Source organism: Pterocles gutturalis, unplaced genomic scaffold (genome assembly GCF_000699245.1).
Source record: "Pterocles gutturalis isolate BGI_N339 unplaced genomic scaffold, ASM69924v1 scaffold9648, whole genome shotgun sequence".
Lineage (NCBI taxonomy): Eukaryota > Metazoa > Chordata > Aves > Pterocliformes > Pteroclidae > Pterocles > Pterocles gutturalis.
Window position 1 is genome coordinate 41062 of NW_010120516.1, and position 25735 is coordinate 66796.

Below are 25735 nucleotides of genomic sequence, written 5' to 3' on the forward strand. Positions count from 1 at the left end.
TCTTCAGGCCCCAGTTCCAGCACCAGCTTTACACTTCAGGTTGGCAAAACATCAGCTTTCATCCTACACACAGCAACTGCTGTTCCGTATTTTTCATATCAGAGCCAGGCTGGGGTTTGTTTTTAATGTTGCTTTGGCTATACGGAATTTCACTATGACTGCAGATACGTTTCTAGCAGACGCACAAGCCACTCCCTACTTGCAAAAAGCATTGCTAGAGACAGCTGTTATCTTGGGTTGCAAATCCCATGTAATATCTCCCCAGAAGAAGAGATATTTTAAAATATGTTGTCTGTGGGCATTTGGGTATTGGTCTGTTGGGGGGTTTTTTTAAGCAAAAGTCACACACCACCTTTTCCTCCTGATCTTGAGCAGGAGGAAAAACTTCAGCAACTTTAATACAGTTGAACAACACAGTTGTCCCACATGTACAGGAAAGATCTGCCCTAACTGCAGGCTGCTGGGGTTTACAAACCCTCCTGAGTTGCTTTAAGCTCTTATGCAGAATGAGTGAGAAAAACCTTCATGTAAAGGTTGCTGGACTCACACAATTAGGGCAGGAGCCAGACACTGCTTGATCTACAGCACTTCAACAGCCTCTGATTCATCATCAGAGGGAAGGTTTCAAACATGTTGAGGCACAACTACCCAGTCCTCTTGCAGGACCTCACTGCTGCCTGCTGCAGCATTTCTGGCCCTTTTCTCTGGAGCAGCAAATGCTCAACACGGACACTGTCTGGACGTTGGGATCTCAGTGTTCTGGCACAACCCACAGTTTCCAGAGCGGTGCAAGTCTGACTTGCTCCTGTATTCGAGATTATGCAGTATGAGCTGGAGTCAGCAAAATCATGTTCCACCAAAAAAAAAAAAAAAAAAAAAAAAGTCTCAGGCAGGAATGTGTACCATATACACTCCACGCTTTCCAAAACCTTCCGTGGACTGACTGCATTGCAGTGCATGGGAAGGGGAGGGGGGAATAGCATTAAATAAATAAACTATAGCAGACACTGTGTGACTGTGGGGTTTAGCATGCATCAAACAGAAAGCAAAGACACAAAGTACTGTGACATGAACTGCACCTAGGTGTGGTCCTTGCAGTGTGCTTCTCAATGCAGAGACCTACCATTACTGACTGCATCAATGAATGCCTCTGACACCAAGCTGAACTGATCCAGGTTACTAATACCTTTGCATTCACACACTTTATATTCCACACATGATGGCTGTGTCTGTGGAGCCTAGTCCTTGACATCTACCAGCTCTCAGCCTGCGTTGGGAATAAATGACTTTGTCACTGCAGAAAAGAGATAGTGTGTAGGAAAAAAAAAAAAGAACACGCGCAATCTTATCGTCATTGTACTTTGACCAGGTTTGCCAAAGAAAAAGCTGCGTGCAAGGCCACGGTGGAGAATAGCCGGGCAGCGTACCTGCTGTGCAGAAACCCCCCCACCCTGACACTGCACCCTTCAGATCCCACTCTGGTATGAAAGAGCTGGTCATCACCAGGAAAACAGGACCCTGCCTCATCTGCAAGTCTGCAAAACATATGCCAGTAGTTTCAGGCATGCAAGAACTCTGGTCAGAAGAACTTGCCACCTGAGAAACCACCTCAAATTGGGGTTAAATGGCTACTAACGCTGCACATTGTAGTTAACTGTTAACAAAAGATGATCTCTGAAAGAGAATCCTTCCCCCTTCTATTTTCCGGGAAATGCCAGTAAGCTTAGGTAGCGCTGAGTAGCACACAAAGCAATTATTTCTTCCCAGATATGCAAACCGGATTAAAAAGCCACGTCATCCCTTTTCCTTATTACTCTCCACGGCTAGCAGTGGGCACCCTCGGCTTTTCCTGCCCTCCTCCCCTCTCACCAGTCAGCAAAACCTTCCAAATGGACGTTTACCCACCTCTTTCACTTTCTCCTCCTTGGTAAATGTATTATTTTGCTGAGTTTCTAGCACTTCAACACCATAAATGGCTTTGAAATTGGCTTCTCCCTCTTGTGCACCTGCATCATCAATGTCGTCAGCAAGAGAGATGTGCAGGGCTCGAGGAACGTGTTTGTGTCAGAAAGCTGCTGCAGAGCCTTAGGGAAAGCACAGATACTGGATACTGATGTGATGCTTGCAAGCATCTTAAAAGGGACTTTGGAAAAACAGGGTATTTCTCTCTTCAGATGACTGGGCTTTGGAGCTCTGCATTTCCCAGTTTCTCACAGGGAGATACCAGATTTCAGAGCAGCATTTGTATCTGAAACAGTCCCATCACTTTGTTCCATGTTTTTATATCACATCTTACTGTACCACATCAGCATAAAACTCCAAACCTCCTGCAACTCTTTAGCCTACCAAAATGCCACTGAATCTCTGCAATGTGCTGGTTTTCTTTCTCCTTTGTAGAAATGCTGTGTGACATGCAAGACTGAACCAGGTCTCGCAGCGTTCAGTTTTCTGATCCCAAGGCTGGCTTCCTCGTAGAGGGTCAGAGATCACTGCTACCAAAACCACTGCCGAACTCATGTTCAGAGATGGGCCAGTGCAGGTAAGTCACTCACAACAACCCTGTTGTCCTTGATGGAACTTGCCTCTGGTCACACAGCCTAATCTAGTATTCCTGTCTTAAATACTACAGTAAGGAGCACCAGAGACTAGGCTACGGTAAATAGCTGTGATGCAACAGCTTCTTAATGAAGACAGGGGAGTGAAGGGCATACTTTTACTGGCATTGTTTTTTGATACTTTTTTTTCTAATTTTGAAACAATCACTATTCTGGGAAAAAAAGACAAGGAGGTGTGACAGACAAGCTGAACATGTGACTTACAGCAACAGCTAGGACAGATGATACAGGTTGTGACATTTAAAACCTATTTTTTCAGGTTTTTTGTGGATATTAGCACAGTTTTGTGATCCTCTAAAACATTATGTATACTATAATGCACTCAGCACACTAATTACATAGGAAGAAATAAACTTAAAGACAAAACTGTGCAAGAAAGGAAAGAGAACTTTAAAACAACACCTAGATCCCCTTTGCTCCTTCAGGCTCCCGTAGGTCTTCTGACACCAAGAGTCCTCATAACATCCATAACGTAGAACTGGGCCCCAGGACAGCAGCCTAACAAGGCACTCAGCACATGTCAACTCCCCGAGATGGGCTTTCTCACCCAATGCGTCCTGCAAGGAGGATAATTACACTCCTGGGAAAGACTACTAGTCTTGTCCTGTCTGCATAGGAGGTCTCCTAAAACCAGAGTTTTCTGCAGCTAGAAAACTGAACCAGAGACTAATTTTGGTGTAGGTCTATATTATGACCGCTATAGAGAAAAAGTTGTATTTTGGTGAAACTAGTGGTCACCGTGACCTGGAAGTCCTGAATTGGAAAGAATTAGTCATAAGGTCAGTCCCGGAATAATGTGGAGGAGTAATTCACCAGGACAAAAACCAAGGATCCCTCTGGGCCAGCAGTTCAGCATTCCTGAGAAGCGACATACTCCAGCAATTGTATTTACTCCACTTCACAGCTGAGACCTAAGTACACAATAACAAGCTGACCTGTTTATTCAGCTGTTTTTGACACCCCTCTATCTTCAGACCTAATATTAGTTTGAATAGGATAGCATCCAAGTCTAGAGGGGAAAATTTAGAGCTGGTCCTGAGTTAGCTAAAGCAAGATAGAAAATAACGATCTAGTTTCGACTCAGATTTCCCCACTAGGCCACTAACTGGCTTGAGTTCTGTCTCCTTAAAAAAGCCTGTTTTGGCAATGCAGGAGGCAGCTACGGGTATACAAACCATGTGTGCATATGGCTGGATGCAGGCAGAGCAGCTCAGAGCAGCAGCTCAGATCCAGGCTGGCATCTCAGCATGTTGCCAAGAGCTTCTTTGGGTTAGACAAAGTGCTGTGCTGACATGGACATGCAGCTCCCAGATCTAAACTGATTCGTGTTAAGCCAGCACAGAGCAGAGACAGTGATCAGCTGCTGTTGCTGCAGATGTACCTTATGGGAAGAACCCAAAGAACAGTGCAAAGGCAGTGAAAGCTTAAGAAAACCTAACCACTCTACCTCTTCCAGTTCTTAAAACATCACCAGTTATTTATTAAAAAAAAAAAATAAAAAGCTTTTTGTCTAGATCCAGTTCTGTCAACGTCTTGTCTGTTTTTCACCTCTTCATTTCCACTTCCCAAAGTGAGATCAATGCCATTCTGCTGCAACAGCACAGCTTCCTCCAGCAAACTGACATCTCAGAAACAGAAAACAAGGCCAAGATTTTTCAGATTACTTCTGATAACAGATGGCCTAAAACTAATCAAACTCACATAGAAAAACAAGGGAACCAATGGACTTCATGTGCTCATGAAGATGTCTTAAGCCAAAAAAAAAAAAAACCCAAAACCCAAAAACCCAAACCAACAAACAAACAAAAAAAAACCCCAAAAAACAAAAACCAAAACAGAACCCCTCCACAGAAAAAAAATTGTTGGGGAGAATACTTAACTACAAAAAATAAACATTATGGAAACAAAAGGCTGTAGGTATGACAAGATTTCCATGACGTAGCTCCTGAATTTGCAATGAGGTTGTTCAGACTGTAAACCAGGCAGTATTACCAATCACCACACGACGAGCAAGGAGAGCCCCATGCAGGCAGACACAGCTGCATTTTACATTACCTTTCAAATACAAAAGAAGAACAAAACTTGGCAGCAAACATCAACCTAACTATGAGAGGGTGCATCAGGAACTCAAAAACGCCAAGATGTATTTTTAGTCTCACTATGTTCACTAGAAAGCTCTAACTGGTACCAGCTTCTCTTCTTGGGGGCACAGATCCATTATCACACCACTTGGACCCTGCATCTGTTCCCTATGAAATATTAAGTCTAGTCTGAAACTTCATCAGGATGCTCAAAGTTCTTCAAGGGAGAGCCTCTGTCTGTCTTAAAAACCTGTTCATGGTTTCCCACAACTGGTACCTGTGCATGCCATGGGAAGAGTAAAACCACCAGCCAAAAACTTGTGGCCTGCCTTTTATCCATCAAAGCAAGAAACATGCTCCTCCAAAACTCATGTGTTGTCACAGAAGCCCACAATGCTGTCAAAGCCCTGAGGCTTTGAAAGGTAAAACTGAATTCCACAGCTTAGGTCCCATCAATACATTATTGACTCATATACAGACACAAAAGGAAAAATAAAATAGACAAAGAGAAAAAAGCCATCCTTGGCCTAACTGTATGATAATTATTTATTGTTTCACCTCAAAATAACAGAAAATGGGAACTTCTGTGTTCTGTGATAATACCTCAGGTTTTCAGATAAAGGAAGGAAAGAAACAGCCAAGACAAGTGGAGTTGCTTGTGCTGTACAATGACCAGAGAGAGGGTCTGAAGTCCAGGAACCACCACTCCAGAGAACTGCTGAGCTCTTTGAGTAATATTTTCACTATGCGGTGCAGCACAGGGCTACTGAATTGTCACAGGGTATCAAAGCTTCCCCTCTCATATCACAAATCAGGTGATTAAATACAAATGGCAGATATGGGCCTTTTTAACCAAAACCAATGTGATTTTTATCCTGATCTCATAGTTTTAAGGCATGATTTACCGAGATTTAAGGCTATAAATTTCTTTAATGTCATCATTTAAATTTTATATAAACCCCACTCCTCTATCAGCACTATTTTTAATCATTACCATGGTGACAAAACTGTAAAGGTGCTTTACACAAGGAAGGCTTTACCACACTTTCGAGAACAGTTTCTCTTAATTTTTCTCAGTTTTAGAACACAGAAAAATAACTCCCTCTGAACTTTCACCGTTAGATACAAACAAACTGATACCAACAGCTACTGAAAATGAAAAACATTTGGTACTAATGGACAAGGAATTCATAACCCGGACACAGACCAGAGAGCGTATCGTCATTCAGGTCAAATATGACTTTATACGACAGTCAATCGCTTTGCAATTAATAGGGCTGCTTGTGCATGGAAGTATCTATTTCCTGAAGGCACAGATACAGCAATCCCTATGAGAACCAGGAAAGTATTAATCCAAAATTAAAGTTTTTGAATGAAGGCCAACATTTCTTGGTTTAGCATTCAATGCAAAATGCTTTCAAATCCCAAATGACAGCATTGTTCCAGTTTCCCAATTCATGGGAATCAAAACATGGAGTCTGTGTAGAAAATGAATTTTAAAACAAAGGCAATGTGGTTGTTGACTGTGAGTCAAGGGTGCATATGCACGGCAGGCTGCAAGAGCGCAGACAGCAGGACGAGGGAGGTGACTGCTCCCCTCTGCTCAGCGCTTACGAGACCACACGGGAATCCTGTGCCTGGCTTTGGGCTTCGCAGCTCGGCCGTACTGGCCTCAGCAACCTCGTACAACTTCAAAGTATACCCTGCATTGATTGAGGCAAAGGGCGCCGTGGGTGGGGAGAGGACCAGATGATGTTCAAAGGTCCCTTACAACCTAAACAGTTCTATAATTAAAACATTTGCACTGTCCATGCTAACAGATGGGTAACCAAGCAGAACTACTCATTAGGGGACAGTTGAGGACGGGTTAATAGCATCAGTAGGAAAGACAAGGTATAGGCAAGCCTTTCTAGAAGATCCAAGTCAGAGGCACACAAAGCTCAGCTTGAGTCATGCTTCACGCTTTACTAAAGACCCAGGTCTGGTCTTTCCATATTGTGTCAATTCAGGACATTCCCTCAAAGGCCGTCAACTGACGCGTTTCATTGCTGCATCATTCAGCTAACCAGAAAACACAAGCAACCCACACCCCACAGTGAGGGCGGTGTTCAGAGTTTGCTATCAAGTATGCTCAAAAATGCAACATGCCCTGTGTAACCTTTAGGTGTATTCCCCCCGACAAATGTAAATCTGTACCTCTACTCCATATCACAAGAGAAGACCTAAAGACTCCTGGAGAAGATCTCACCCATGTCTTTTTTAATTCAAGTGCCACATGGTACTAGATTAGACAAGTGGGTCTTTTAATAACCAATACTTAAGCACGTGGTGTAGTAGGGCTCAACATTTTCTACAGAGGAAGGTACCTCTATGTGCTCAGCACTGTGTAAGTACACAGAAAGTCCTTAGCCCAAAGATGGCAAGATATAAACAAGCAACAACATAGATGGATGCTGTCTGGGAAAATGCCAAGGGCACATATTTGCTTTTTTGTGTGTGTCCCAAAGTTCTTAGTCACAGTACCCATCAAAGCCAAGCTTAGCTGTAGTCGTGCCCTACAGAAGTGGTTGGTTACCACTGCATCAAGCCCAGACCTAGGAAGGGCAATGAACTCCATGCGTTATTCTCTTTTGTATATTCACAGAAAGTGTTGTTATCTTTATTGATAAACTATTATGACTCATCAGCTTCCAAATATCAAAGATTACATATCATGGTTTCAATCCAGCCTCCTCAGTTGAAAGGAACATTCCTTACACAATGGATTAATGATTTGTTTATGTTTGAGGATCTAGACAGTTGTTAACATGTTCTGTTTATTCTCTGGACAAAGATAGTTTGGCTCAGCTATAACCCAAAGGAAAGCAGGATTTCTAAAAATGGGCTGAGGTGGCCAATAATCCTTAGGGGTTGTGATACACACTGGTATCCAGATTAACTGAGAAATTATGAGTAACCCTTAGTGGGAGGGTTTGAAATGGAAAACCCAAAGAGAAAATGACTACATAAGGAACAGCCTGTCCCTACATCCATGCTCTCTTCAATGAGCACAGTATTCAAGGAGAAAGTCACATCTAAAAAGCTGTGTAAGCATCTTGACAGCTAGTTAGCTGGATGACACATAAAACCTCTTGGAGCTGGATCTAAAACATGGATAATTATGTGTTTGGTTTTCTTTTACTTCTGTTTATCTGTAGCATCTCTTTTATTATTCTCTGGGCTGCAGAAAGAAATTATTCTTAATTTTTATTACAATGTTTGTCTCTAGAAAAAAAATTATTTCCAGGTTGCTGGCTGGCAAATTGAATTCCCAGTGCGTTAATCCTTAAAATTGCACCACATAAAAGCTCTCTCACAGACCTTAGCACTTTCATACAAGACCAAAGGATAACCAGTATTTGCCTGAACCTAAAGAGTTTCCCCAAATATTTAACAACACAGCTATTCCCTGCACCTATCTATTTTCCAGATAGTTCAGATTACATGCAGCATCTGACTCCAAAGGCCTGAAGCACAGGAAAAGGAACAAGAAGGATACTCTGCTGGAAACTCTCGGAATATCAGTTTGCCATCTGTAAAACGGGTTCCTCCAGCCTTGTTTGGGCAAGGCAGGGGAGGTGAAGGTCTCCTACATCTAATGCCTAGTGGAGGGCGGCTCTGGGTTCAGCTGGACCCCCTAACCGTTTCCACCATGCACAAGTATGAACAATAGCAAACTCATCTCTGTTGAACGTTTTCCCCTGAATAAGTGCTTCAGCTATCTGCACCAGTTTGCATCTGTGTTCTACATGCCCACAGAAATGTTTTGACCTATTATTTGTAAGACCACTGGACAAATATATCATTCATCAGCACAACCACCCAATTATAATACAGCTGCGGTGATCTCTCTGCCAGCTGGTGCTTTGTGTAAATGACCCATGCCAGAACAATAGGCTTCCTGGTTTTTTGTGGGTTCCCTCACTACCTGCTTAATCATCAAACCATACAAATTATGGAGTGAGATGAACCTTGGCACCTGGCTCTTAAAGTCATAGGCTATGGTGCTAGGAAGGTGATAAACTTCATTAAGGTACACCACATAACTGCACTCCTCCTCCCTTTCTAGATACACTGCTTGTCTTGCCTCTTAGTTCTGTAGTTATCTCACTTAAACCTGCCAAACATCAACCAAAGTAAACAGCAGAAAGTTACCGGGTGCTCTTCCTCTGAACCATTAAGCAACAAAGCCCATCAAAACTATCTCATTTTAGCAAGAGGAATTTGTCAGTGTAAAGTACCTGGGCAGTGACTAAACCCTGTCACTGTTCTTATGGGAAAAAGCTAGTTGCTATTCTTGGTAAAGGGAAGGTCTTTCAAATCAAGATAATGTTTCACTTGTTTTTCAGAAACTAACTTAATGGGGGTGGGGAGGGAAGCAAGGAAGCAAAAATAAATTCTACTCTGCAACAAGTAAAATTACTCAGAGTTTCCCAAAATGAGAGGCTTGGTCAGAAGCATTGGAAAGTTTAAGAAATACTCCTTTAAAAACAACTCCCACAGAGTAAAGTTCCCTCTCCATGACCGAAAGGCACGTGAGGAAGCCAGGTCATCCTGTCTAGGCTTTTTTATTTTTCTTCATAATTTAACTGATGGGGTGAGTGGTGCTGGAGCCAGGCTGCATCTTTACTACTCCTTCCTTTTTTTCCAGAGTTGCACCTCCGACCCCGATTTTCCCCTCACTGCAGGAGCGAAGTGGGCACATGCCACCAGCACATTAACACCACAGCCATCCTGGTTCGGGGTGAGGTAGAAAAAGCAATTCCATCATTTCTGTCCATGCTTTCTCTGATGATCCTTGCCTGCCAAAGCAGGAGTGCAAATCCCAGCCACATGGACATACTGTCTCTGCGCGCTTTAAGCTCTTTGTTATCCTCAGGAGTTGTGAAGAAAGCAAGACTGGCTAGGCATTGTGTTGATACTGTCAAGAGGCCAAAAGAAAGTGCCACACCACAGCCCAGCCTGCTGCTGCTATCAGCACCACTGTCCCACGCTCATTTAGGCAATCAGGGTTAACAGGCTGGAGAATATGCCAGCGGTCTGGAAAAGGAGATCTCAACACTTGGCTCTTCCTGATAAGAACCTGGATCCACGGAGAAGATGATTCTGCCAGATGCTGATGGCTATACACCAATACAGCAGTTTTGCCACACAACTATTTTGCAACTACCAAACACACCTACAACAAAACCAGTTTTGTGGGAGGGACTTCCTTGTATTTTCACATGTGGTTGCTGCCAGCAGGCTGCAATCTTGATAAGCTACACAGCCAACCTGGCTGACTTCACTGAAACCCTGCCGAAGACAAGTCCTGAGCTGAAAAGCTACTGCTGGTGTTTCCCACCACAAGACAAGAGAGGACAACCTTATTCAGCATCTGACAAAACTTGCTTCCAGCTGCATCAAAGATGCATAGAGATTCCATCCAAAGGTCAGCAGCTACAGTTTTCGAGGAGGAATGCGCTGCTTTTGGGAGACAATGTTGTCACTGTGATCTGCTTTCAGGGCAATCAGTCCATTGTTCCAAATGAAAATGGGAAAGGGCTGGGGACCTCTGAAATGGAAACTGCCTTTGAATGCAAATCATCCTAAAGCATAAACATAGACTGATGCATAACAGATTGATGCTACTTACAATAAGCAACTCTAAAGACACCCTTTCGCCCTAGTTTCTCAGAAAAAAAACCAAACAAAATCACAAGTATCCTGAGAATTCAGAGCATATGATTAGGCTGTAGTAATTCTGTAATATATTACATTTCATAAAAAAAACCCCATGAAGGAATAGGGAACGCTAAAAAGGATTCTTAGAGGCAGAGAAGAAAGACAGTGAAGTGCAGAACTTACCTTCCACTGCAAAGAATGGAACCACTGATCCCTCAGGTAACTGTTTGCAGCCTGCGATAAACAAAAGTTACAAACAGATCATTAGTTTCTACCAGTGTTTCAGACCACCCAGCCAGAGCTAAGCAAGTGTCTCATATGAGCCCTAAAATCAATAAGGCTGCACTCACCATATGCTTGTGAACTTTAAGACCCTGGCTAACTTCACCCCCAGCCTCAAAGTGAAGGAAACTGCTCAAAGCTACAACTTTACATTACAACCTGTTTATTTTCACAGAAAGCAATGACATGAAGACCTCTCTGCAAATGTAAAATACTGAACCAAAACCTTACAAAACATTAAGCCCCTATGAAACGACGTCCAACTCAAAGACTGCAAAAAATCCTCCTTGATTTCAATGAGGTTTTGGTCAGGTCTTTAATGTCTGCAGGACATTTGCCTTTGCTATTAATCATCAGGAGCAGAGTAAGAAGACGGGTTGACATTTTACTAGGAGGGGTGGGTTTTTTCCACACTCTAGTTTCCCTTCTAGTCCTGTTCCTCAGCTGGCCCCAAAGCAATTCAAATAACATCTTAGCTCTTTCAGCGATATTAAAACGGAGTGAAGAGCACAACAAACACACACGTGCAGATACATGCACAGACTGTTCGCAGCAACGGCATAAATGTTGCAACGATCACTCCCCAGCAATCGCCCGTTTTTGTCTGGATTAAGCAGAGCTGCCAGAAATTCTCAGTGTGAAGCCAGGTTCGTAGCCAATGAAGGAATAGTTCAACACTCCCAAAGGTCAAAAGGCTCGGTATCAAAAAATATAAAAGTATCTACAGTGACGTAAATATGCATGCCTTAACAAGGTGACATAAGTTTGAAATATTTGAGTGGGTAGAGATGCCCTTTGGCTCTTCCAGCTCTCTCTCATTGCTGCCAATAGGCAATTTTTACTTACGATTCAAAATGTTTTACACAATCAGTGAAAATTACAACATAGCTTATAAATCCATATTAAAAAAAAAAAAAAAAAAAAGGTGAGGCTCTTCACTAGCTAAAAACCACATACTTTCTGCAAATTAAAGTATCATTCAACAAATTTCACTCCCCAACAACTTTTCAGGTAAGTATTCAAAATCCACATCACAGAATGCATTTCACTTCCCGACACTGGCTCAGTTCGCTGACAAAGGCAAGGATACTAGAAGTAAAAACGTTGCATGGTTACCAAAACCATGTTAAATCTCAAGGCCAGATACTGATGTCTCAGTGAATAAATTTGGACTGATTTCTCTGAATTAAATGGAGTAATGATCTTTTATATACATATTACATATTATTTATTTATATATTAATGAGATTCAATGATTCCTCCAGTAGATCTCTAGGCAATAAAGCAGAATAAATCTATCATAAATAATCCTGTCTGTCCACAGAGCTTATGAAAAAAAAAGACCTTTTCCATTTCATGAAGAATGCTGACATATCAAAATATGAATTTGCTATAAATGGCAATGAAAAGCATCATTTCCTTTTCTTTTTTTTTCTTTGCATGCAATGAAAAACTGTAAAAACATTTAGAGTGTAGATCTTCAGGATATTTTGGTTTGCCAATATTTAATAGTTTTCTTTCTGTTACGTAGACAGTATTTTATGTATATATGTGTATTAGAACATATGAATGATAGACTTTTTACCGATATATGTTATAGAACTGAATTGTAATTCAATATACTTTATACTATATTTTAATGTAATAAAAAGGTCAAAAATAATTTGCCACAAAAAGCCTGAAGAACATTTTTAACATAATTAAAAAGACATTAAGTACATATGCTTAGATATTTCTTATCTTTGTCCAGACAAAATGCTTTAAAAACCCACCAGATTTCTTTGAAAAATTCAATTTCAAATTGAACCTTTTTTCTTCTTCTTTTTTTTCTTTTAAAGGAGAAAACTGTATCATGGAGGGGAGCAAAAAACCTTCATTTCAAATGCTAGTTCCAAAGCCCTTTAAAGAATAAGTAAAACTGGAAGTTTGTATAGCCTTGAGCATGCTTACAAAGCAATAGCACCAATAATATTGCAAGTTACACATCCATTACTTCTGTAAAAAAAAAAAATATGCAGATTGAGTATATAGGAACTATGCAAACTAAGATACTGTTGTTTAAATTTATAAAATCCAAAATATTCTAGGGAGATTACTTCTCCCAAACAGGCAAAATGTCAAGCTGGTTTAGTCCCTGGTCTGACCATTACATGACTTGAATCAAAAATACACTGAGGACTAAAGTAAAAGCAAATGCTAAAATAAACCCTAAACGGGAACTGTTGAGAAGTGTTAATTATTCTCCTACTTTTGGGATTGACCACTACAAATAATTATCTAAGTGTAGAAAGATTGTGCAACTGACTGGAGCCTTGCGTAAACTGTCTGACAGGAACTTATAGTGAGGACAACAGCATCAGGCAGAGGTAGAGACACAAGTAAACTGTAAATACTGGAAGAGAAAACAAACAAAGAATGCTATAAAAGGCAAAACCAACACCTGACAGCAGCAATATACAAAGAGCATTTAGAAAGTAAAATTAGCAAAGTGACCAGGTTCCCAGAGCGGGACCGAGCACTGTCTAGAAGTAGCAGTAGCTATTGGGGAGGGTAAGTCATCAAGAAAACTTGCATCTGGATCTCGGTCAGGAGTTTGAATTGCTCTAGAAACAGAAACCCTCAGCGCTTGGGCTGTCGTTCAAGACCACTTCCAAGGAAAATGAAGACAAAGAAGACAAAGTGAACACAAACATGGAAAAACAAACCTTTAGGGAATTCCCACACTTCTACTAATGATCAGGACTCAATGGCAAGAGGAACTTGGAAAGTCAACAGCCATTTCACCAGCGCTCTTTCCACAGCGTTCAACACAGATAGACTGAACGCATTTAACCCAACCACTGTTATCGGGATGGAGCTGTCTGACACCACGGTCCCCACTTCTCCCAGGCAGCAGAGACTAATCCTTCCAGGGCACCCTTCCGCCTGCCTGACTCCAGCAAGCTGCAAAACCACAGCCATGTGCAGGAAACGCTGGATCTTTTGCAGAGCACAACAAAGGGCTCGCTCTTGCACAGCATCCCTTGTTCCTCCCTCCTCTTTTTCAGGCTTACACTGCACTGAAGTCATCACTTCCCAGGAACTGACACCTACATTTTCTTACTCCAGCTGAGGGCATAACCTACTATATTTATTAAGCTCTAAGGTACAAAAAAAGAGAAGAAAACAAGACACAAAAAACTTTAAAACAGGCTTTCTTTAGGCATTCTGACCACACAGGGAAAGTTTTTCTTACTCTCAGCCTTGCCCACAGGTGGGTCTGGTTCTCCACCACTCATCTTACAGCTACCCTTCACATTTCAAAAAAAAAAAATTCAACTGGCACATACCACAGCCACAACATAGTAGAAAAGTACTTTAGAATACAGAAAAATGTGGCACTAAAACTCTTAGAAAAGTGTAAGAAGATTCAAACTACTTGTAGCTTATTTATTATTATTGCAATGAGGAGGAAGAATATCTAACCTTACGAATGCCTACTGTAGGTAGCATTTTTTTTTTAAGACTAGTTGATTCTGGAACTGTGTTCTGAAGGATTTTATATTCTCATTTTTGGGGTGTAAATGTTCCGTCAGAGAGGAAAAGCCACCTGTGATCAGCTGCAGCACCGACTTCACTCATAGGATGAATTCAAAAAGACTGCTCGCAGAAGGAAAACTATGCAAGAGATGAAATACCTGCACAATACAGAGCTTTGGTCAACATCTCTGCTCAAAATGGGAAAATTTTTTCTCTGCACTCAAACTACTTCATTTCTTAGTCAACAAGTAGGAATACACCTTTTCATTAAAAAGCAGTGAACTTTTTAAAAGCAGATTTTCTTTTTGCTCACAAAAATAGGAAAATGAACAGTTGTTTCATGCAAGTGTTACAGCCCCTGAAGTAATTTCCACCCAGGCAAGGAGGAGACAAAATAGGAACCTGCGTGCCGGTGAGAAACAGAACATCTGAAACTCTGCAAGAAACGAACCACTCCAGAAATGATGGTGAAGACCTTTAGGTAATATAAATACTCACAGCTCCTCTGATACCAATATGTCTACAGCAACAAGCATCAGCAGAAAGTGTGTCATTTGCACCACACCACACATGCCATGCTACCAAGCTCCTTTAGCGGTAAGTTAGCACGACAGCATCCCTTTTTACTGGCATGTGTGTTACTCAGAAGAATACAAGAACAGGCTTGTCCTGGTAGCAAAAGTTTCCCAGATTTTTCCTTACAACAGCGTCCTTCACACATACGCTCCTAAGCGATTTTTGCCACCTGAAAAGATGTGACAATAAGTGGCATTTGATGATCCAGATTCTGTTTTTAACTCTTCCTGGTTTTAGTCTGTGTTTCTCTCCCTCACTTGCTCTCTGGTCAGCAGGATGGGGTTTTGTTGAGCTTTCCTCCAGCTGATATTCATTACTAAGACTTGTCAAATATAGCAGGCTTCTCTGCACCAATTTATTATCAGCCACAGGAACAGCGGAGCAGAGTGGTCAGGGCTGCAGGAAGTCGAACCCCCATGGCAGACACACTGCTGCCTCATGCAGACTGTACAAAACCTTTACAAGGCTGCTGCACATCCCATAGTTGCACCTCCACAACACGGGCAGGCCAGCTAGTGAAACCTGCCACTCTGCTGGCTTAAACAAGGTACAGACAGAGCAGCTGGTAATTGCTAGAAATGCGGTTCTCTGCCCAAAATATTCCGTCTCTGCTGGATTCTGGTCCTTGCATGACCTCTCCACACCAGCAGCACTGGCTGGACTCACACTTTAAACAAATGCCAGGTTCTCCGAGGAGGCGAAAATCAAATGTTACTAAAAATCCAGTGGAAACATTTATTGTGGGGACTCCCTGGCAAAAACAGTGTGCTCGAGCCGAAGGTGTGACTGTTGTGCTTGTCAAGGCTCCGTCTTCTGTTTGTTTTTCCTTCTGACTACACTTGATTGCCAAGAAAAGAATGAAACAACACTACTGGTAGGGATGGAAGTGGCAGCCTAAATGCGTTTAGGACCCATTTGAAAAGAAGAGACTCCACGGGAAAGCAGGCAGCACTGTCCTGATGGAAATATCAAAGCCTTTTCCTGGGACTCTTTCTACATTCCGTGCTAAGCAGCTTGTGAAATACTCTTAAGGTTTTTTTTTTTCAATCTCCTTCAAACAGTTATTCCAGTTATTTCACTGTCAATAGCAGCATCCTCTTCACAATCATCCACACAATATCATAATCGCACATTGTGTTTTACAAATGGAAAGAGAAGAGCAGAAGCTTAGCACAGCACAAGGAGGCCCAGCTATTACTGACACTAAAGACCTCAGACTTCTTCAAAGGCTAAATTTAGCTCCTATTTCCTGGCGTAAAGAGCTTGTGGCCTAAGAGCAGCTTCAGCAACACCTTCTTTCACACCTGCTATCCCAATTGTAGGGGAAAAAAAAAAAAAAAAAAAAGAAAAAGAAAAAGATCTGCCAGAGTTGATTGCTGCTCATCAGAAGGACTAGAGACCACATCATTTGGCAGGAGGAAAGAAAACACAAGCCTCCAGCATGTCTAGAAAACTGACTGTCCATAACTCCCAGAAAACTGACTGTCCATGACTCCCACAAGGGATGCTGAGAATCCCGAAATGCCGGGCGGTGAAACACACCTGTGCTCAGACAGTTGTGCTTATACAACAAACACTGAGTGGGAAGCACACGCACGAAGACAACTTTTCAATGCGATCCCAGACCAGATTAAGCTGTTTGCTGCCTGAGAACCAAATCCTCCTCTGAAACCCAGGTAGACACGTCCTGTTATCGTGATCCGATTTCTTAAGAGGAGCTGCATCACCTCCGGCGCTGCTTGTCAGATTCCATGTGTTAAAATAGGTTGGGATGGGTCAGTATTGCTATGGGAGGGCATCAGGATGATGTAAGGAAAGGTAATGGCACTCTTCCTTCTCTGACTCATTACTGTGCAGTAATAAGCCAGAAATAGACCTTGGTGACAGCAGACAGGGGGGATGAGAACTTGAACATGGACTCGGACTCTTGTGGCATTTGTCATGCTTAACACAGACAAATACACAGGGGATGCTCTAACACCACATGCTGACATCCTCCCACAAGGATTGCTGGAAATGAATTTCCATCTGAGGGAAATGATGTTGTCCAAAATTTGGTTCTGCTTCAAATCAGTGAAGCAGAAGTAGGAATTTTAATTTTTTCTGCAAAAAGAAAAATAAGGAAAGCCTGTGATTCAGAACTACTAAAATGCTTCATTTTAGGTCAAACCATGTGAATAGTATCCCATAGTATTAAAGAATTTACAATAGAGCATGTGCAAAAACTTATCAAAATACAAAATTGAAATTAATCAGAAATACTAAATAAATCCAGGGGGAGTAGTCAAAACAGTTCATTTAAACATTTTTAGATATATAAACCTAATTTAGATAATTTTTTGGAAAACAAAACAAAACAAAACAAAAGATATTTCACCAAAAGTGCACTTCAGAAGAAACAGTACCAGGAACACGTCTTGGACTAGTTTTACTTGTTCCACTATCATACACTTCCGGATACCAGAGCTGGACATTACATCAGAGCATGCTGCTGCTCACACTAGCAGGACAGAATGATTTTATAAAAGATCCGAAGTCCCAATTTCCCATAAACATATCGACGTCTCTCAGAAATCTGGAAATATCTGAAGCACACAAGGGCTCATTTCTCAGCATCTCCGTTTCCCAGCACCCCAGTGAACGTGCCTTTGGGATACTTAGACTCTTTATAACATATACCAGAGAATTTCTGCTGAACTCAACTACTAGATAAACCCAGTTTTTGTATCTTGATTTATTAAACATAACTTTTAGTACTGGTTTGGATTGTGAATACGCATTACAACTGTGTAAGGGAAATCTATTTTTATACTCTCTCTGATCTGGCCACATTTGATGAGTCTACCACGGACCAAGTCATACTAAAATAATTTGTAAAGTTTGTATTTTCAATTATGTTGAAATTCCCATAGAGTTCTAATGTAATCTGATCCAGTCTGCTCAGCCAGTCAGCAATAAACACAACAGAAGTCCAGCTCACTCCACCTCTTTATCAGTTCTTATGAGGTTACATAAAGACACTGATCTTTTTGAAGAAAATACCAGAGCATCCATGCTAAGATGTTACTTTCTCACAAATGTAATTATTTGTGTGTTTGGTTTGTTGGGCTGTTTTTAAAGAAACAAATGGCAGGCTGCTCTAGATTAAAGTCTGCACACCCTATCAATTTCCTTTAAACTCAGCAGGGACCTGTGGGTTCAAACTTTATCTTGTTTCCTATTAATCAGTCCTGTAAAGGCAGCTACCATAAACTATAGAATAAAGACTTCAAAACAGAATTTGGAAAGGCAGATGTAACTATTCTAGCTGTTGAAACAAACACAAACATAAGTGCTAGCACCACTAAGGAAATTAATGGAAAAAATAGAGTAAAAATTATCAAAAGGAAAAAAAATCATTCAACTTGACAAATTAGTTTCTTTCTAATTAATTCAATTAATGGATTAGGCAAGAAAGATTTCATCAATAATGAGGACCCTAATCTAGCTGTTGGGAAACCACGGCTTGTCTCCCTGCCTTCCCCAATGTCACACACAGTAAAGGCTTCGCAAACCACAGAATCAGGACTCAGGTAGACTTGCAGCAGCCTGTCTGAATTCAGACTCCCTACACTCCCTGGTAACGCCTAACATCAGTCAGTCATTTTGAACCATGGAAATTTGCTAGGCACCAAGCAGAGGCATGTATGTATATGCTCCATGGGCAATGGGACACATGCCTGCGCTTCAAGGACATGTGAAAAGACACACAAATGCCACCTATGCACCAGGAGAGTCCACAAAGTTAAGACATTCTCAGGTCATCCCAAACTCACTTAGCTGCACCATTTTCAGATTAAAATGGGGGCATGGCTGCAGCCCCCATTTACCCGGCTGCAAAACCCCAGGATTACACCACTGAAGTAAATGAAAGGGAGCTCCAGAAATATACTCTGCACAGGATATGGCCATGAATGTTTCCAGGCATACCTCTCACCATTTCAGAGTGAAAGTGTATTTGCTATGTTGAAAATCATCAAAACCTCATGATATTTTTATGACATTCCAAAAACCATCCCAAACCCCAAGCACAGGAACCACACTGAAGGGCTAAAGTCAGGTACTGTGTTCTCTGAGCTGCTGGTAAACAGCTCTGCGTAGGGACAGACCCATCAGCCTGCCTGAAATGAAGGCAAAGGAGAGTTGGACCTAGTTTTAGCAAAACCTAGCGTTAGTCATATTGGCTTCCCAACTCAGAGTCAACTTTGCTGTTCCACATCGCCACAGAAGTCTCTAGTATGGAAAACACGGACCAGCTTGGCACCTAGCCTTGGGTTACCGAATGATATGAGGAGCGGATAAGGATTTTCAGTTTGTCTAGTTTGTAGAAAAGGAGGCTGAGGGGTGACCTCATTGCTCTCTACAGCTTCTGGAGGAGGGGAAGTGCTGATCTCTTCTCCCTGGTATCCAGTGACAGGACTCGTGGGAATGGTTCAAAGTTGTGCCAGGGGAGGTTTAGACTGGACATTAGGAAGCATTTCTTTACCAAGAGGGTGGTCAAACACTAGACCAGGCTCCTAGAGAGGTGGTCCATGCCCCAAGCCTGTCAATGTTTAAAAGATATTTGGACAATTACCTTAACAACATGCTTTGTCAACTTTTGGTTAGCGCCGAACTGGTCAGGCAGTTGGACTAGATGATCGTTGAAGGTCCCTTCCAACTGAAATATTCTGTTCTATTCTATTCTAAATGCTGGGCTGTGCGCTATGGATCAATGCACTGCGTTACCATAATTCTCATGGACAAATGACACAGCAGACATGGTCAACAGAGTCACTAGTGTTATCATTCAGTATGTTCCCATGTTTTTATCTATTGGACTACATTTTGTGCAAAAGTGGTACAGTTAAAGTAAGTGTGCGTGTGTGTGGTGTACACACCCAAATACACAAGTTCTATTACGGTCAATCCCTTGAAGTTGCTCATACTTTTTCAAGAAAAAAAAAATCCTTTTTCCAGGAGTTATCCACAGTTTAAACTGATCTTTTATTTGCATTTTCTGCCAGAATTGCTCACCCAGTCTGTTTACAGTCCTACCTGCCTGAAATGCATATACACAATAGTCACGGCTGTAAATTCCCAAAGGGCAACAGGTAACAAATTGTCTTTGAAACAATGTTGAGAACTATGGTAAAAGTGAAGTTGGAGTCAATTCAGTCTTTTTCAAGCTATGATTGTTTAAAGTTCTTGGGGGGAGCAAGCAGCTGGGTTTTCAGTTGTTTTTCCTTTCCTATTCTATAGTTACAAAGCTTGGTGCTGTGGAGTGTTTGTCACTAAAACTTGCAATGACCTTACAAGTCCTACAAAGCCTCACAAGTGGATGAAGAAATCTGGAAGTCTTCTGTTTGAGAACAACACTTGCAGAACTAGCATATGTAGGTATTCATGCGCATATACTGAAATCTTCCAGTGAGGACAGACATCTGTCAGTTCTAGTGCAAGTTATGGGTTTCCTATATGAATTTAAGAATGAAATTTTAACTTTTTTCATGCAGAGATAGGACTATATGTAGAAATACAATTGTTCCAGCCCTGTATTAATGTACCTTTCCACAGACCACTATTTTGATGCACAAAATCAACAACAAGATTGAATCACTGTGGCCCAAAATTTCCATTCGGACTGTCAATCACCATGAAGAGCTTCAGAGCTATCATCTTGAACAAATTTTCTGGTGGCTAGATAGTTTGACAGCACTGAGTTCTCTGCCTTTTCTGAGACTATCTAATTAAGATTTCATGCATAACAAATAGAAGTTAAAGGAGATTCATAGTAAGAGAGAAAGAAAATTTTACTTCTGTGTTTACTGTACCTGCAGTAAGACAGTACCCCCCGGGATTGTGAGCTGTAAACAGTACTTAGGGGCATTCTCCCAGGAGAGCAGTTGAACATCTTCAATAGCACTGTAGGAAATGGAGTTTTCCATGTACCCAGTTGGCTGCAAGAAAACAAAGGAGAGGAAAAAAAAACGTTTAGTCATCAGAAGCTTCAGAATTTCAAAGTAAGAACAGCGTTACGAAAATTACTCTGGGTGTTGAACATATCTGCAAAATATCTAATCGGAAAGCAAAATTCCTATACAGGCCATTCAACAGAGAGATCCATCTAGCCAGGCCAGACCTACGTGGCCTGAAATGTCAAATTGCATTTGTTTTGGACCCAAAATCAATGGAACCTAATTTCAAGTTGAACTGAGCTATGAAGGGGTCTGGCCATACACACGCTATCAATGTATGAAGAAGCATCTCACTCATACAGACAGACCAGCAGTAATACCATATTAAAATAGTTTTATTCCACACATTCTTCTTGTTCTCCCTGGCTTCAGGGTTGATCAAGCACATCATCAAAATCTAGACTGCTACATTTGACAGCAGTTCTTGGGGCTCCAAAGATTCATCCCTCAGCTTTTAGACTCCAGCAAAAGCAGAGCAACCAACCTACTCATCTCAGCCGATATGTAAGTACTCGTTGCCTGCACAGGCTGCTGATGCCCAGTTTAAAGTGGAAGTCACAATTAAAACACAAATAACTAACTATGCTTTGCAAGTACATGTACAACATAAATTGATAGCAGCAAGGAAACAAACTTAAACATGGAATTCCTTATTAGTATCCCCACAATTCTTAGGCATTACAGGAGTACAATTATCTCTGATATAAGCTGAAATATAAATGTATATATGCAAGCACACCTAAAATTACGTCCTAAACATAAGCAAATACACAGAGATATAGGTGTGTATCTATCGAGTATGCGCACATACACTGTACTTTATGCAAGTCTTTATGTTATTTCAGTAACTGGAGTATTTAACAGAGGTTCACAAAGATCTCATTTACTAGTTTTGCTATAGCGAAAGCAAAGTGATCAGTATTGTTCTGGCAGAGAAACCCTTCGGTTGGCCATGTCTTGCAAGAGAACAGAGCTCATTATGTTTATGAATTATTCTATCACTATTATTGGTTTACATATAACTTAAACTTCTCAAACTTACTCCCACTGTGCCTAGAAAAGAAGTTATTTTTAATAGATAGTCTTGAAATAAAGAAGGCAAGGAAGAAACCACATGTATTTCATGGTGAAACAGGGCCAACTCTTAAAGTTACAACACAGGATTCCTGGGGGCAAGTGTGATATAAGTAAACTGCATTTGGAACATCTCTACTTCTATTTGGTACAACTTGTTTCCATAAGTTAAGTAGGTAGTGCCTCTGGAAATCATGCTTTGAAGTTCTACAGTTCATACATGTTCATAAGGCCATAAACATCATCTGCCAAAATGCAGTTACAGCCCTGTCATCCACCTTTGCTGCTACAAAAAGTCAGTTGTCTTTTCAGCAAGAAAAACCCAGCAAGCCAGGGAATTGAAGTTTAATATCTTTTTTTCGGTAACGTTTGTTGTGGCAGTGTTCATTTTACACCAGCCCTCAGTGAAAACAGTCTTCGCTGTCTCTTTAACGAAAACCTTGTTATGCAGGAAGTATGATAAACTTCTGCTTATTCATTTACCCACAATATTGTTCTACACTAGTGACTGGAATCCCAGTGGCTTAATGCTGATACTGTACGTCATGCATTGCCTACTGGAGAGTAATTATCTTGTTCTCACAGGAAGCCGAAGGCCCAAGATCCTTTGGTAATCAGCATTACAACACTCAGGGAAAAATATGAAAACAGCCAGCATAAAATCTAGCATGCTCAGGATGCGAAGTTATCAAAAACATGCTCTGAAAGACTGGAGAAGGGAGAAATCCAGAACCAGCCGATGCAAATATAAAATGAATCAAAGCAATTTAAATTTCTCTCTTAAGAAGGTGCTGACTGCCCTTAATACCCTCCATTAACTTCAAAGAGGATTTGAAGAATTCTCACAGAATCTGTTCCCAAGAGAAGCCTCTTCTATACCTTAAACCATCCATTTAAGCAGCATTAAAGACAACTGATCCAGTTCAGTCACAGCTCTGTAGCCATACCCAAGTCATTTCATTCCAGGCCTGAACCTCTTCTCATAGGACAGTCCTCTTGGTGAAGAGAACGGAGGAACACAGAGTTCTGCAGCTCGCAGAGGATGGGAAGACAACATAAACCCTAACATGGAACTACACAGATGGTTAATCTCTCCAAACAAAAGCGTTATGCCGATGAGGTAGTTCACGGAGCACTTGTTATGATCCCACTTCCGTACCTTCCATCTTGCCATACCACATACAAAGCTTTACTACAGTGTCTGCTATCTTACTCAAATAAATGAATAGCCCAAATCTACCTTAATCCCTACAAACAATGTCATATGCATTGTTTCTGTTTTCATTAAAAACACCATGTTCTAGGAAGTGAAATATTTTCCTTTCTGAAAGCACCAGCTATAGGCAATTTTTGCAAATTTCTGCAATTGAAATTGTCTAAAATGAAGTGATTCATCACTGCATACAGCTCCTTGAAATTGTGTTTCTAGATGCCGTCAAGCACTGAGGACCACGCTCCCACATCAGGGCTGTGCAGAAATGCTCTGCAGAAGCACTGGAACAGCGCTGACCTCAGACCCGAGGCTTCACAAGGCTGTGGTGCTCCTCACGGAGCGACCATGGCATGAACGAGGCGAAGGTCAGCCCCACACAGAGGTGTCCTTTCCCTAATCCCTGCACACACACAGATGCAAGGTCAGAGCGGTGTTCCCCAGTTGTGTTTTCTCAAGATGAAGCACAGTTCAGCTGTTTATCAGGAAACGGCCTGAGGTAAAACCACAGCCTGAGTCACTGGTTCCTCTTAAAACACAGGCTATTTTGACATTCAGGTATGCGAACGTCGATGGCGGTGAATCATTGTGGTGGATAAATAAGCAGTGCAAGTGTTGCATGTTCTCAAGTTCCAGCTGGTCTTGCTCGCGCACACCCCCAGGAGCTGCATCCTCATCCGCAGGTCGCTCCATGGGAAATCCAAATTAGAAAAACACTCAAGACCAGAAATGTGGACTCACAGATTTGAAAATACCTAAAATGAGACCAGTCCTCAATGGGTCATTACGACGAAGCATCTGACATCAAGACTAGTCTTAAACTGCATTCCTACCTTGCCCATCCACCCACTTTGCCTTTGTCTGAACAAATATTTGTCTGGCTGTGGCGTCAGGCAGATCAGGGAACCCATCCAGCTTTTGCCAGATAACTTTTTCGCTCCTTTGGCCCCATTTCTAACATGAAACAGAAACTAGTGTCAACATAACTTAGGGGGCAGCGTATCATGGGGAAGGGAGCGAGCAGTGAGGACCTGAATATTTCAGTCGAATTATTGGTACGAGACAGTCTAAAGCCACAGCATCTTTGAGCAGTAATACATCAAGTTCAGTTGAAAATGCCTGTATTTAAAAAAATCATAATTCTTATTTTTATAGCTGTCATTTTTGAAAGGAGATTTATATTTCTTGTCAAAGTCTGAAATCTATCAACTGAAGCAAGATAATGCACTTTTCTCCTTCACTCTACAAAATTAATCCTGATTTAGGAAACTTTGGCCAGAGAATCTACATATGTCAGCTTACAGATTTACAGTTACAGTTTTAACTTCTGGCTGTTTGCTGCTGAACATGTTCTGTAAGAGACTCATAAATGAAAATGAAATTTATTACAACAAATAAAAAACCTAAATCAAATAAACCTTTTTTTTCTTCACATTAGCCTTTAGCCTTCTAACGAAAAATGCAACTTCTCCATTGGGAAATCAGGTATGTTTTAACCTCAGTGAGAACTTTGTCTTTTGTCAGTTCCATAAAGATTTATTAATCATACAGCTTTGAAACAACCAAAACCTCTATAAATCAAATCTTAGGGGAATCCAGTGCTCCCAAAACTGGAAGAACATGGAGGCTCCCTCCTAAGGCTAGTTCTCTCTTAGTGTTTCTGGGAAAAGTCAGCAGCAGACTACTCAATAATGCAAAAATCTGCCCACTTGTTTCCATGGGAAATTCTAAAAGGGGAAGAATAAACATGACGTCCATTGTTACTATGAGGCTTGTATGCACTTACTCATATAATAATGTACTAAATCTTCAGCTGCATATTTTCCAAAGAAAGCGTCTAGAAAAGATGAATTCTACAAATAGAGATGGTTATTTGCATTAAAACATATTTAGACTGACAACTCCCACCAACACAACAACAATGAAGAATGATTTTCCCAATTAAATACGCCAGATGGTGGGGGGGGAAATAGGCTATTCCAGACCCTTGCTCTTCCACTGTCAGGTGCTTATTTCTCTCTTGGCTGCTCTTAAGAATGAGCCATGCTGCTGCAGCCCAGGATGATGAGCATGCCGTATTACATACAAGTTTTCCATACCCAAATAAGATTCAGTCCTACTAATAACATGTAGGAAGAGCTGATTGCTCTCAAAACTTTGATGTGGGTGGAGACTATTCAGGCAGCACACTGAAGGGTAATGGACTCTGAAACTGCTGAAAACAATGGGTGATTTGAAATAAATCTCTGTTAGAAGACATCCATGGCTCCAGAGAACGCCCCTGCAAATGTAGCTATTTCAGATAAGAGCAATTAACATCTTTGTTCATTAACCATATAACCTATCAGAAGTCATTTATCAAGTTAAGCAATTAGTAGTACTATGCCATAATATGCAGCACAGTACAATTTGTCTCTCTTGATACGGAAGAATTTACTGACATGCCCACTTGTCATGATGACTTGAAAGAGTTTAAAGTCAATGTTAATCTCACAGAGATTACCGTGATAAGAAATCAGACAACAAGACTAACAGCGAGGAGACACCCAACTCTGCCCCAAAGCTGCAGAAAAGAATTTCTGAGCTTCCTTGGAACAACACTGTCATCTAATCCACCATGCTTCCCAGGCCCCCGGCCTGCCCATCGTCACCATTCCCTCCCCACTCCTCTCGATAAGG

General features: G+C 41.3%; 1 protein-coding gene across 1 annotated transcript in view; it reads right to left on the reverse strand.

The window, feature by feature from the left end:
* The window catches only part of CMIP (c-Maf inducing protein), a 60553-nt gene extending 39805 nt beyond the window's left edge, over nt 1-20748 (reverse strand). The window contains exons 1-2 of the mRNA XM_010076935.1: nt 20629-20748; nt 10583-10633 (exon numbers count right to left, since the gene is read on the reverse strand). Of these exons, the coding sequence (XP_010075237.1) occupies nt 10583-10633; nt 20629-20742 (165 nt within the window). The 5' untranslated portion in view covers nt 20743-20748. The remainder of the gene's footprint in view (nt 1-10582; nt 10634-20628) is intronic.
* Between the last annotated feature and the right edge of the window lie 4987 nt (nt 20749-25735).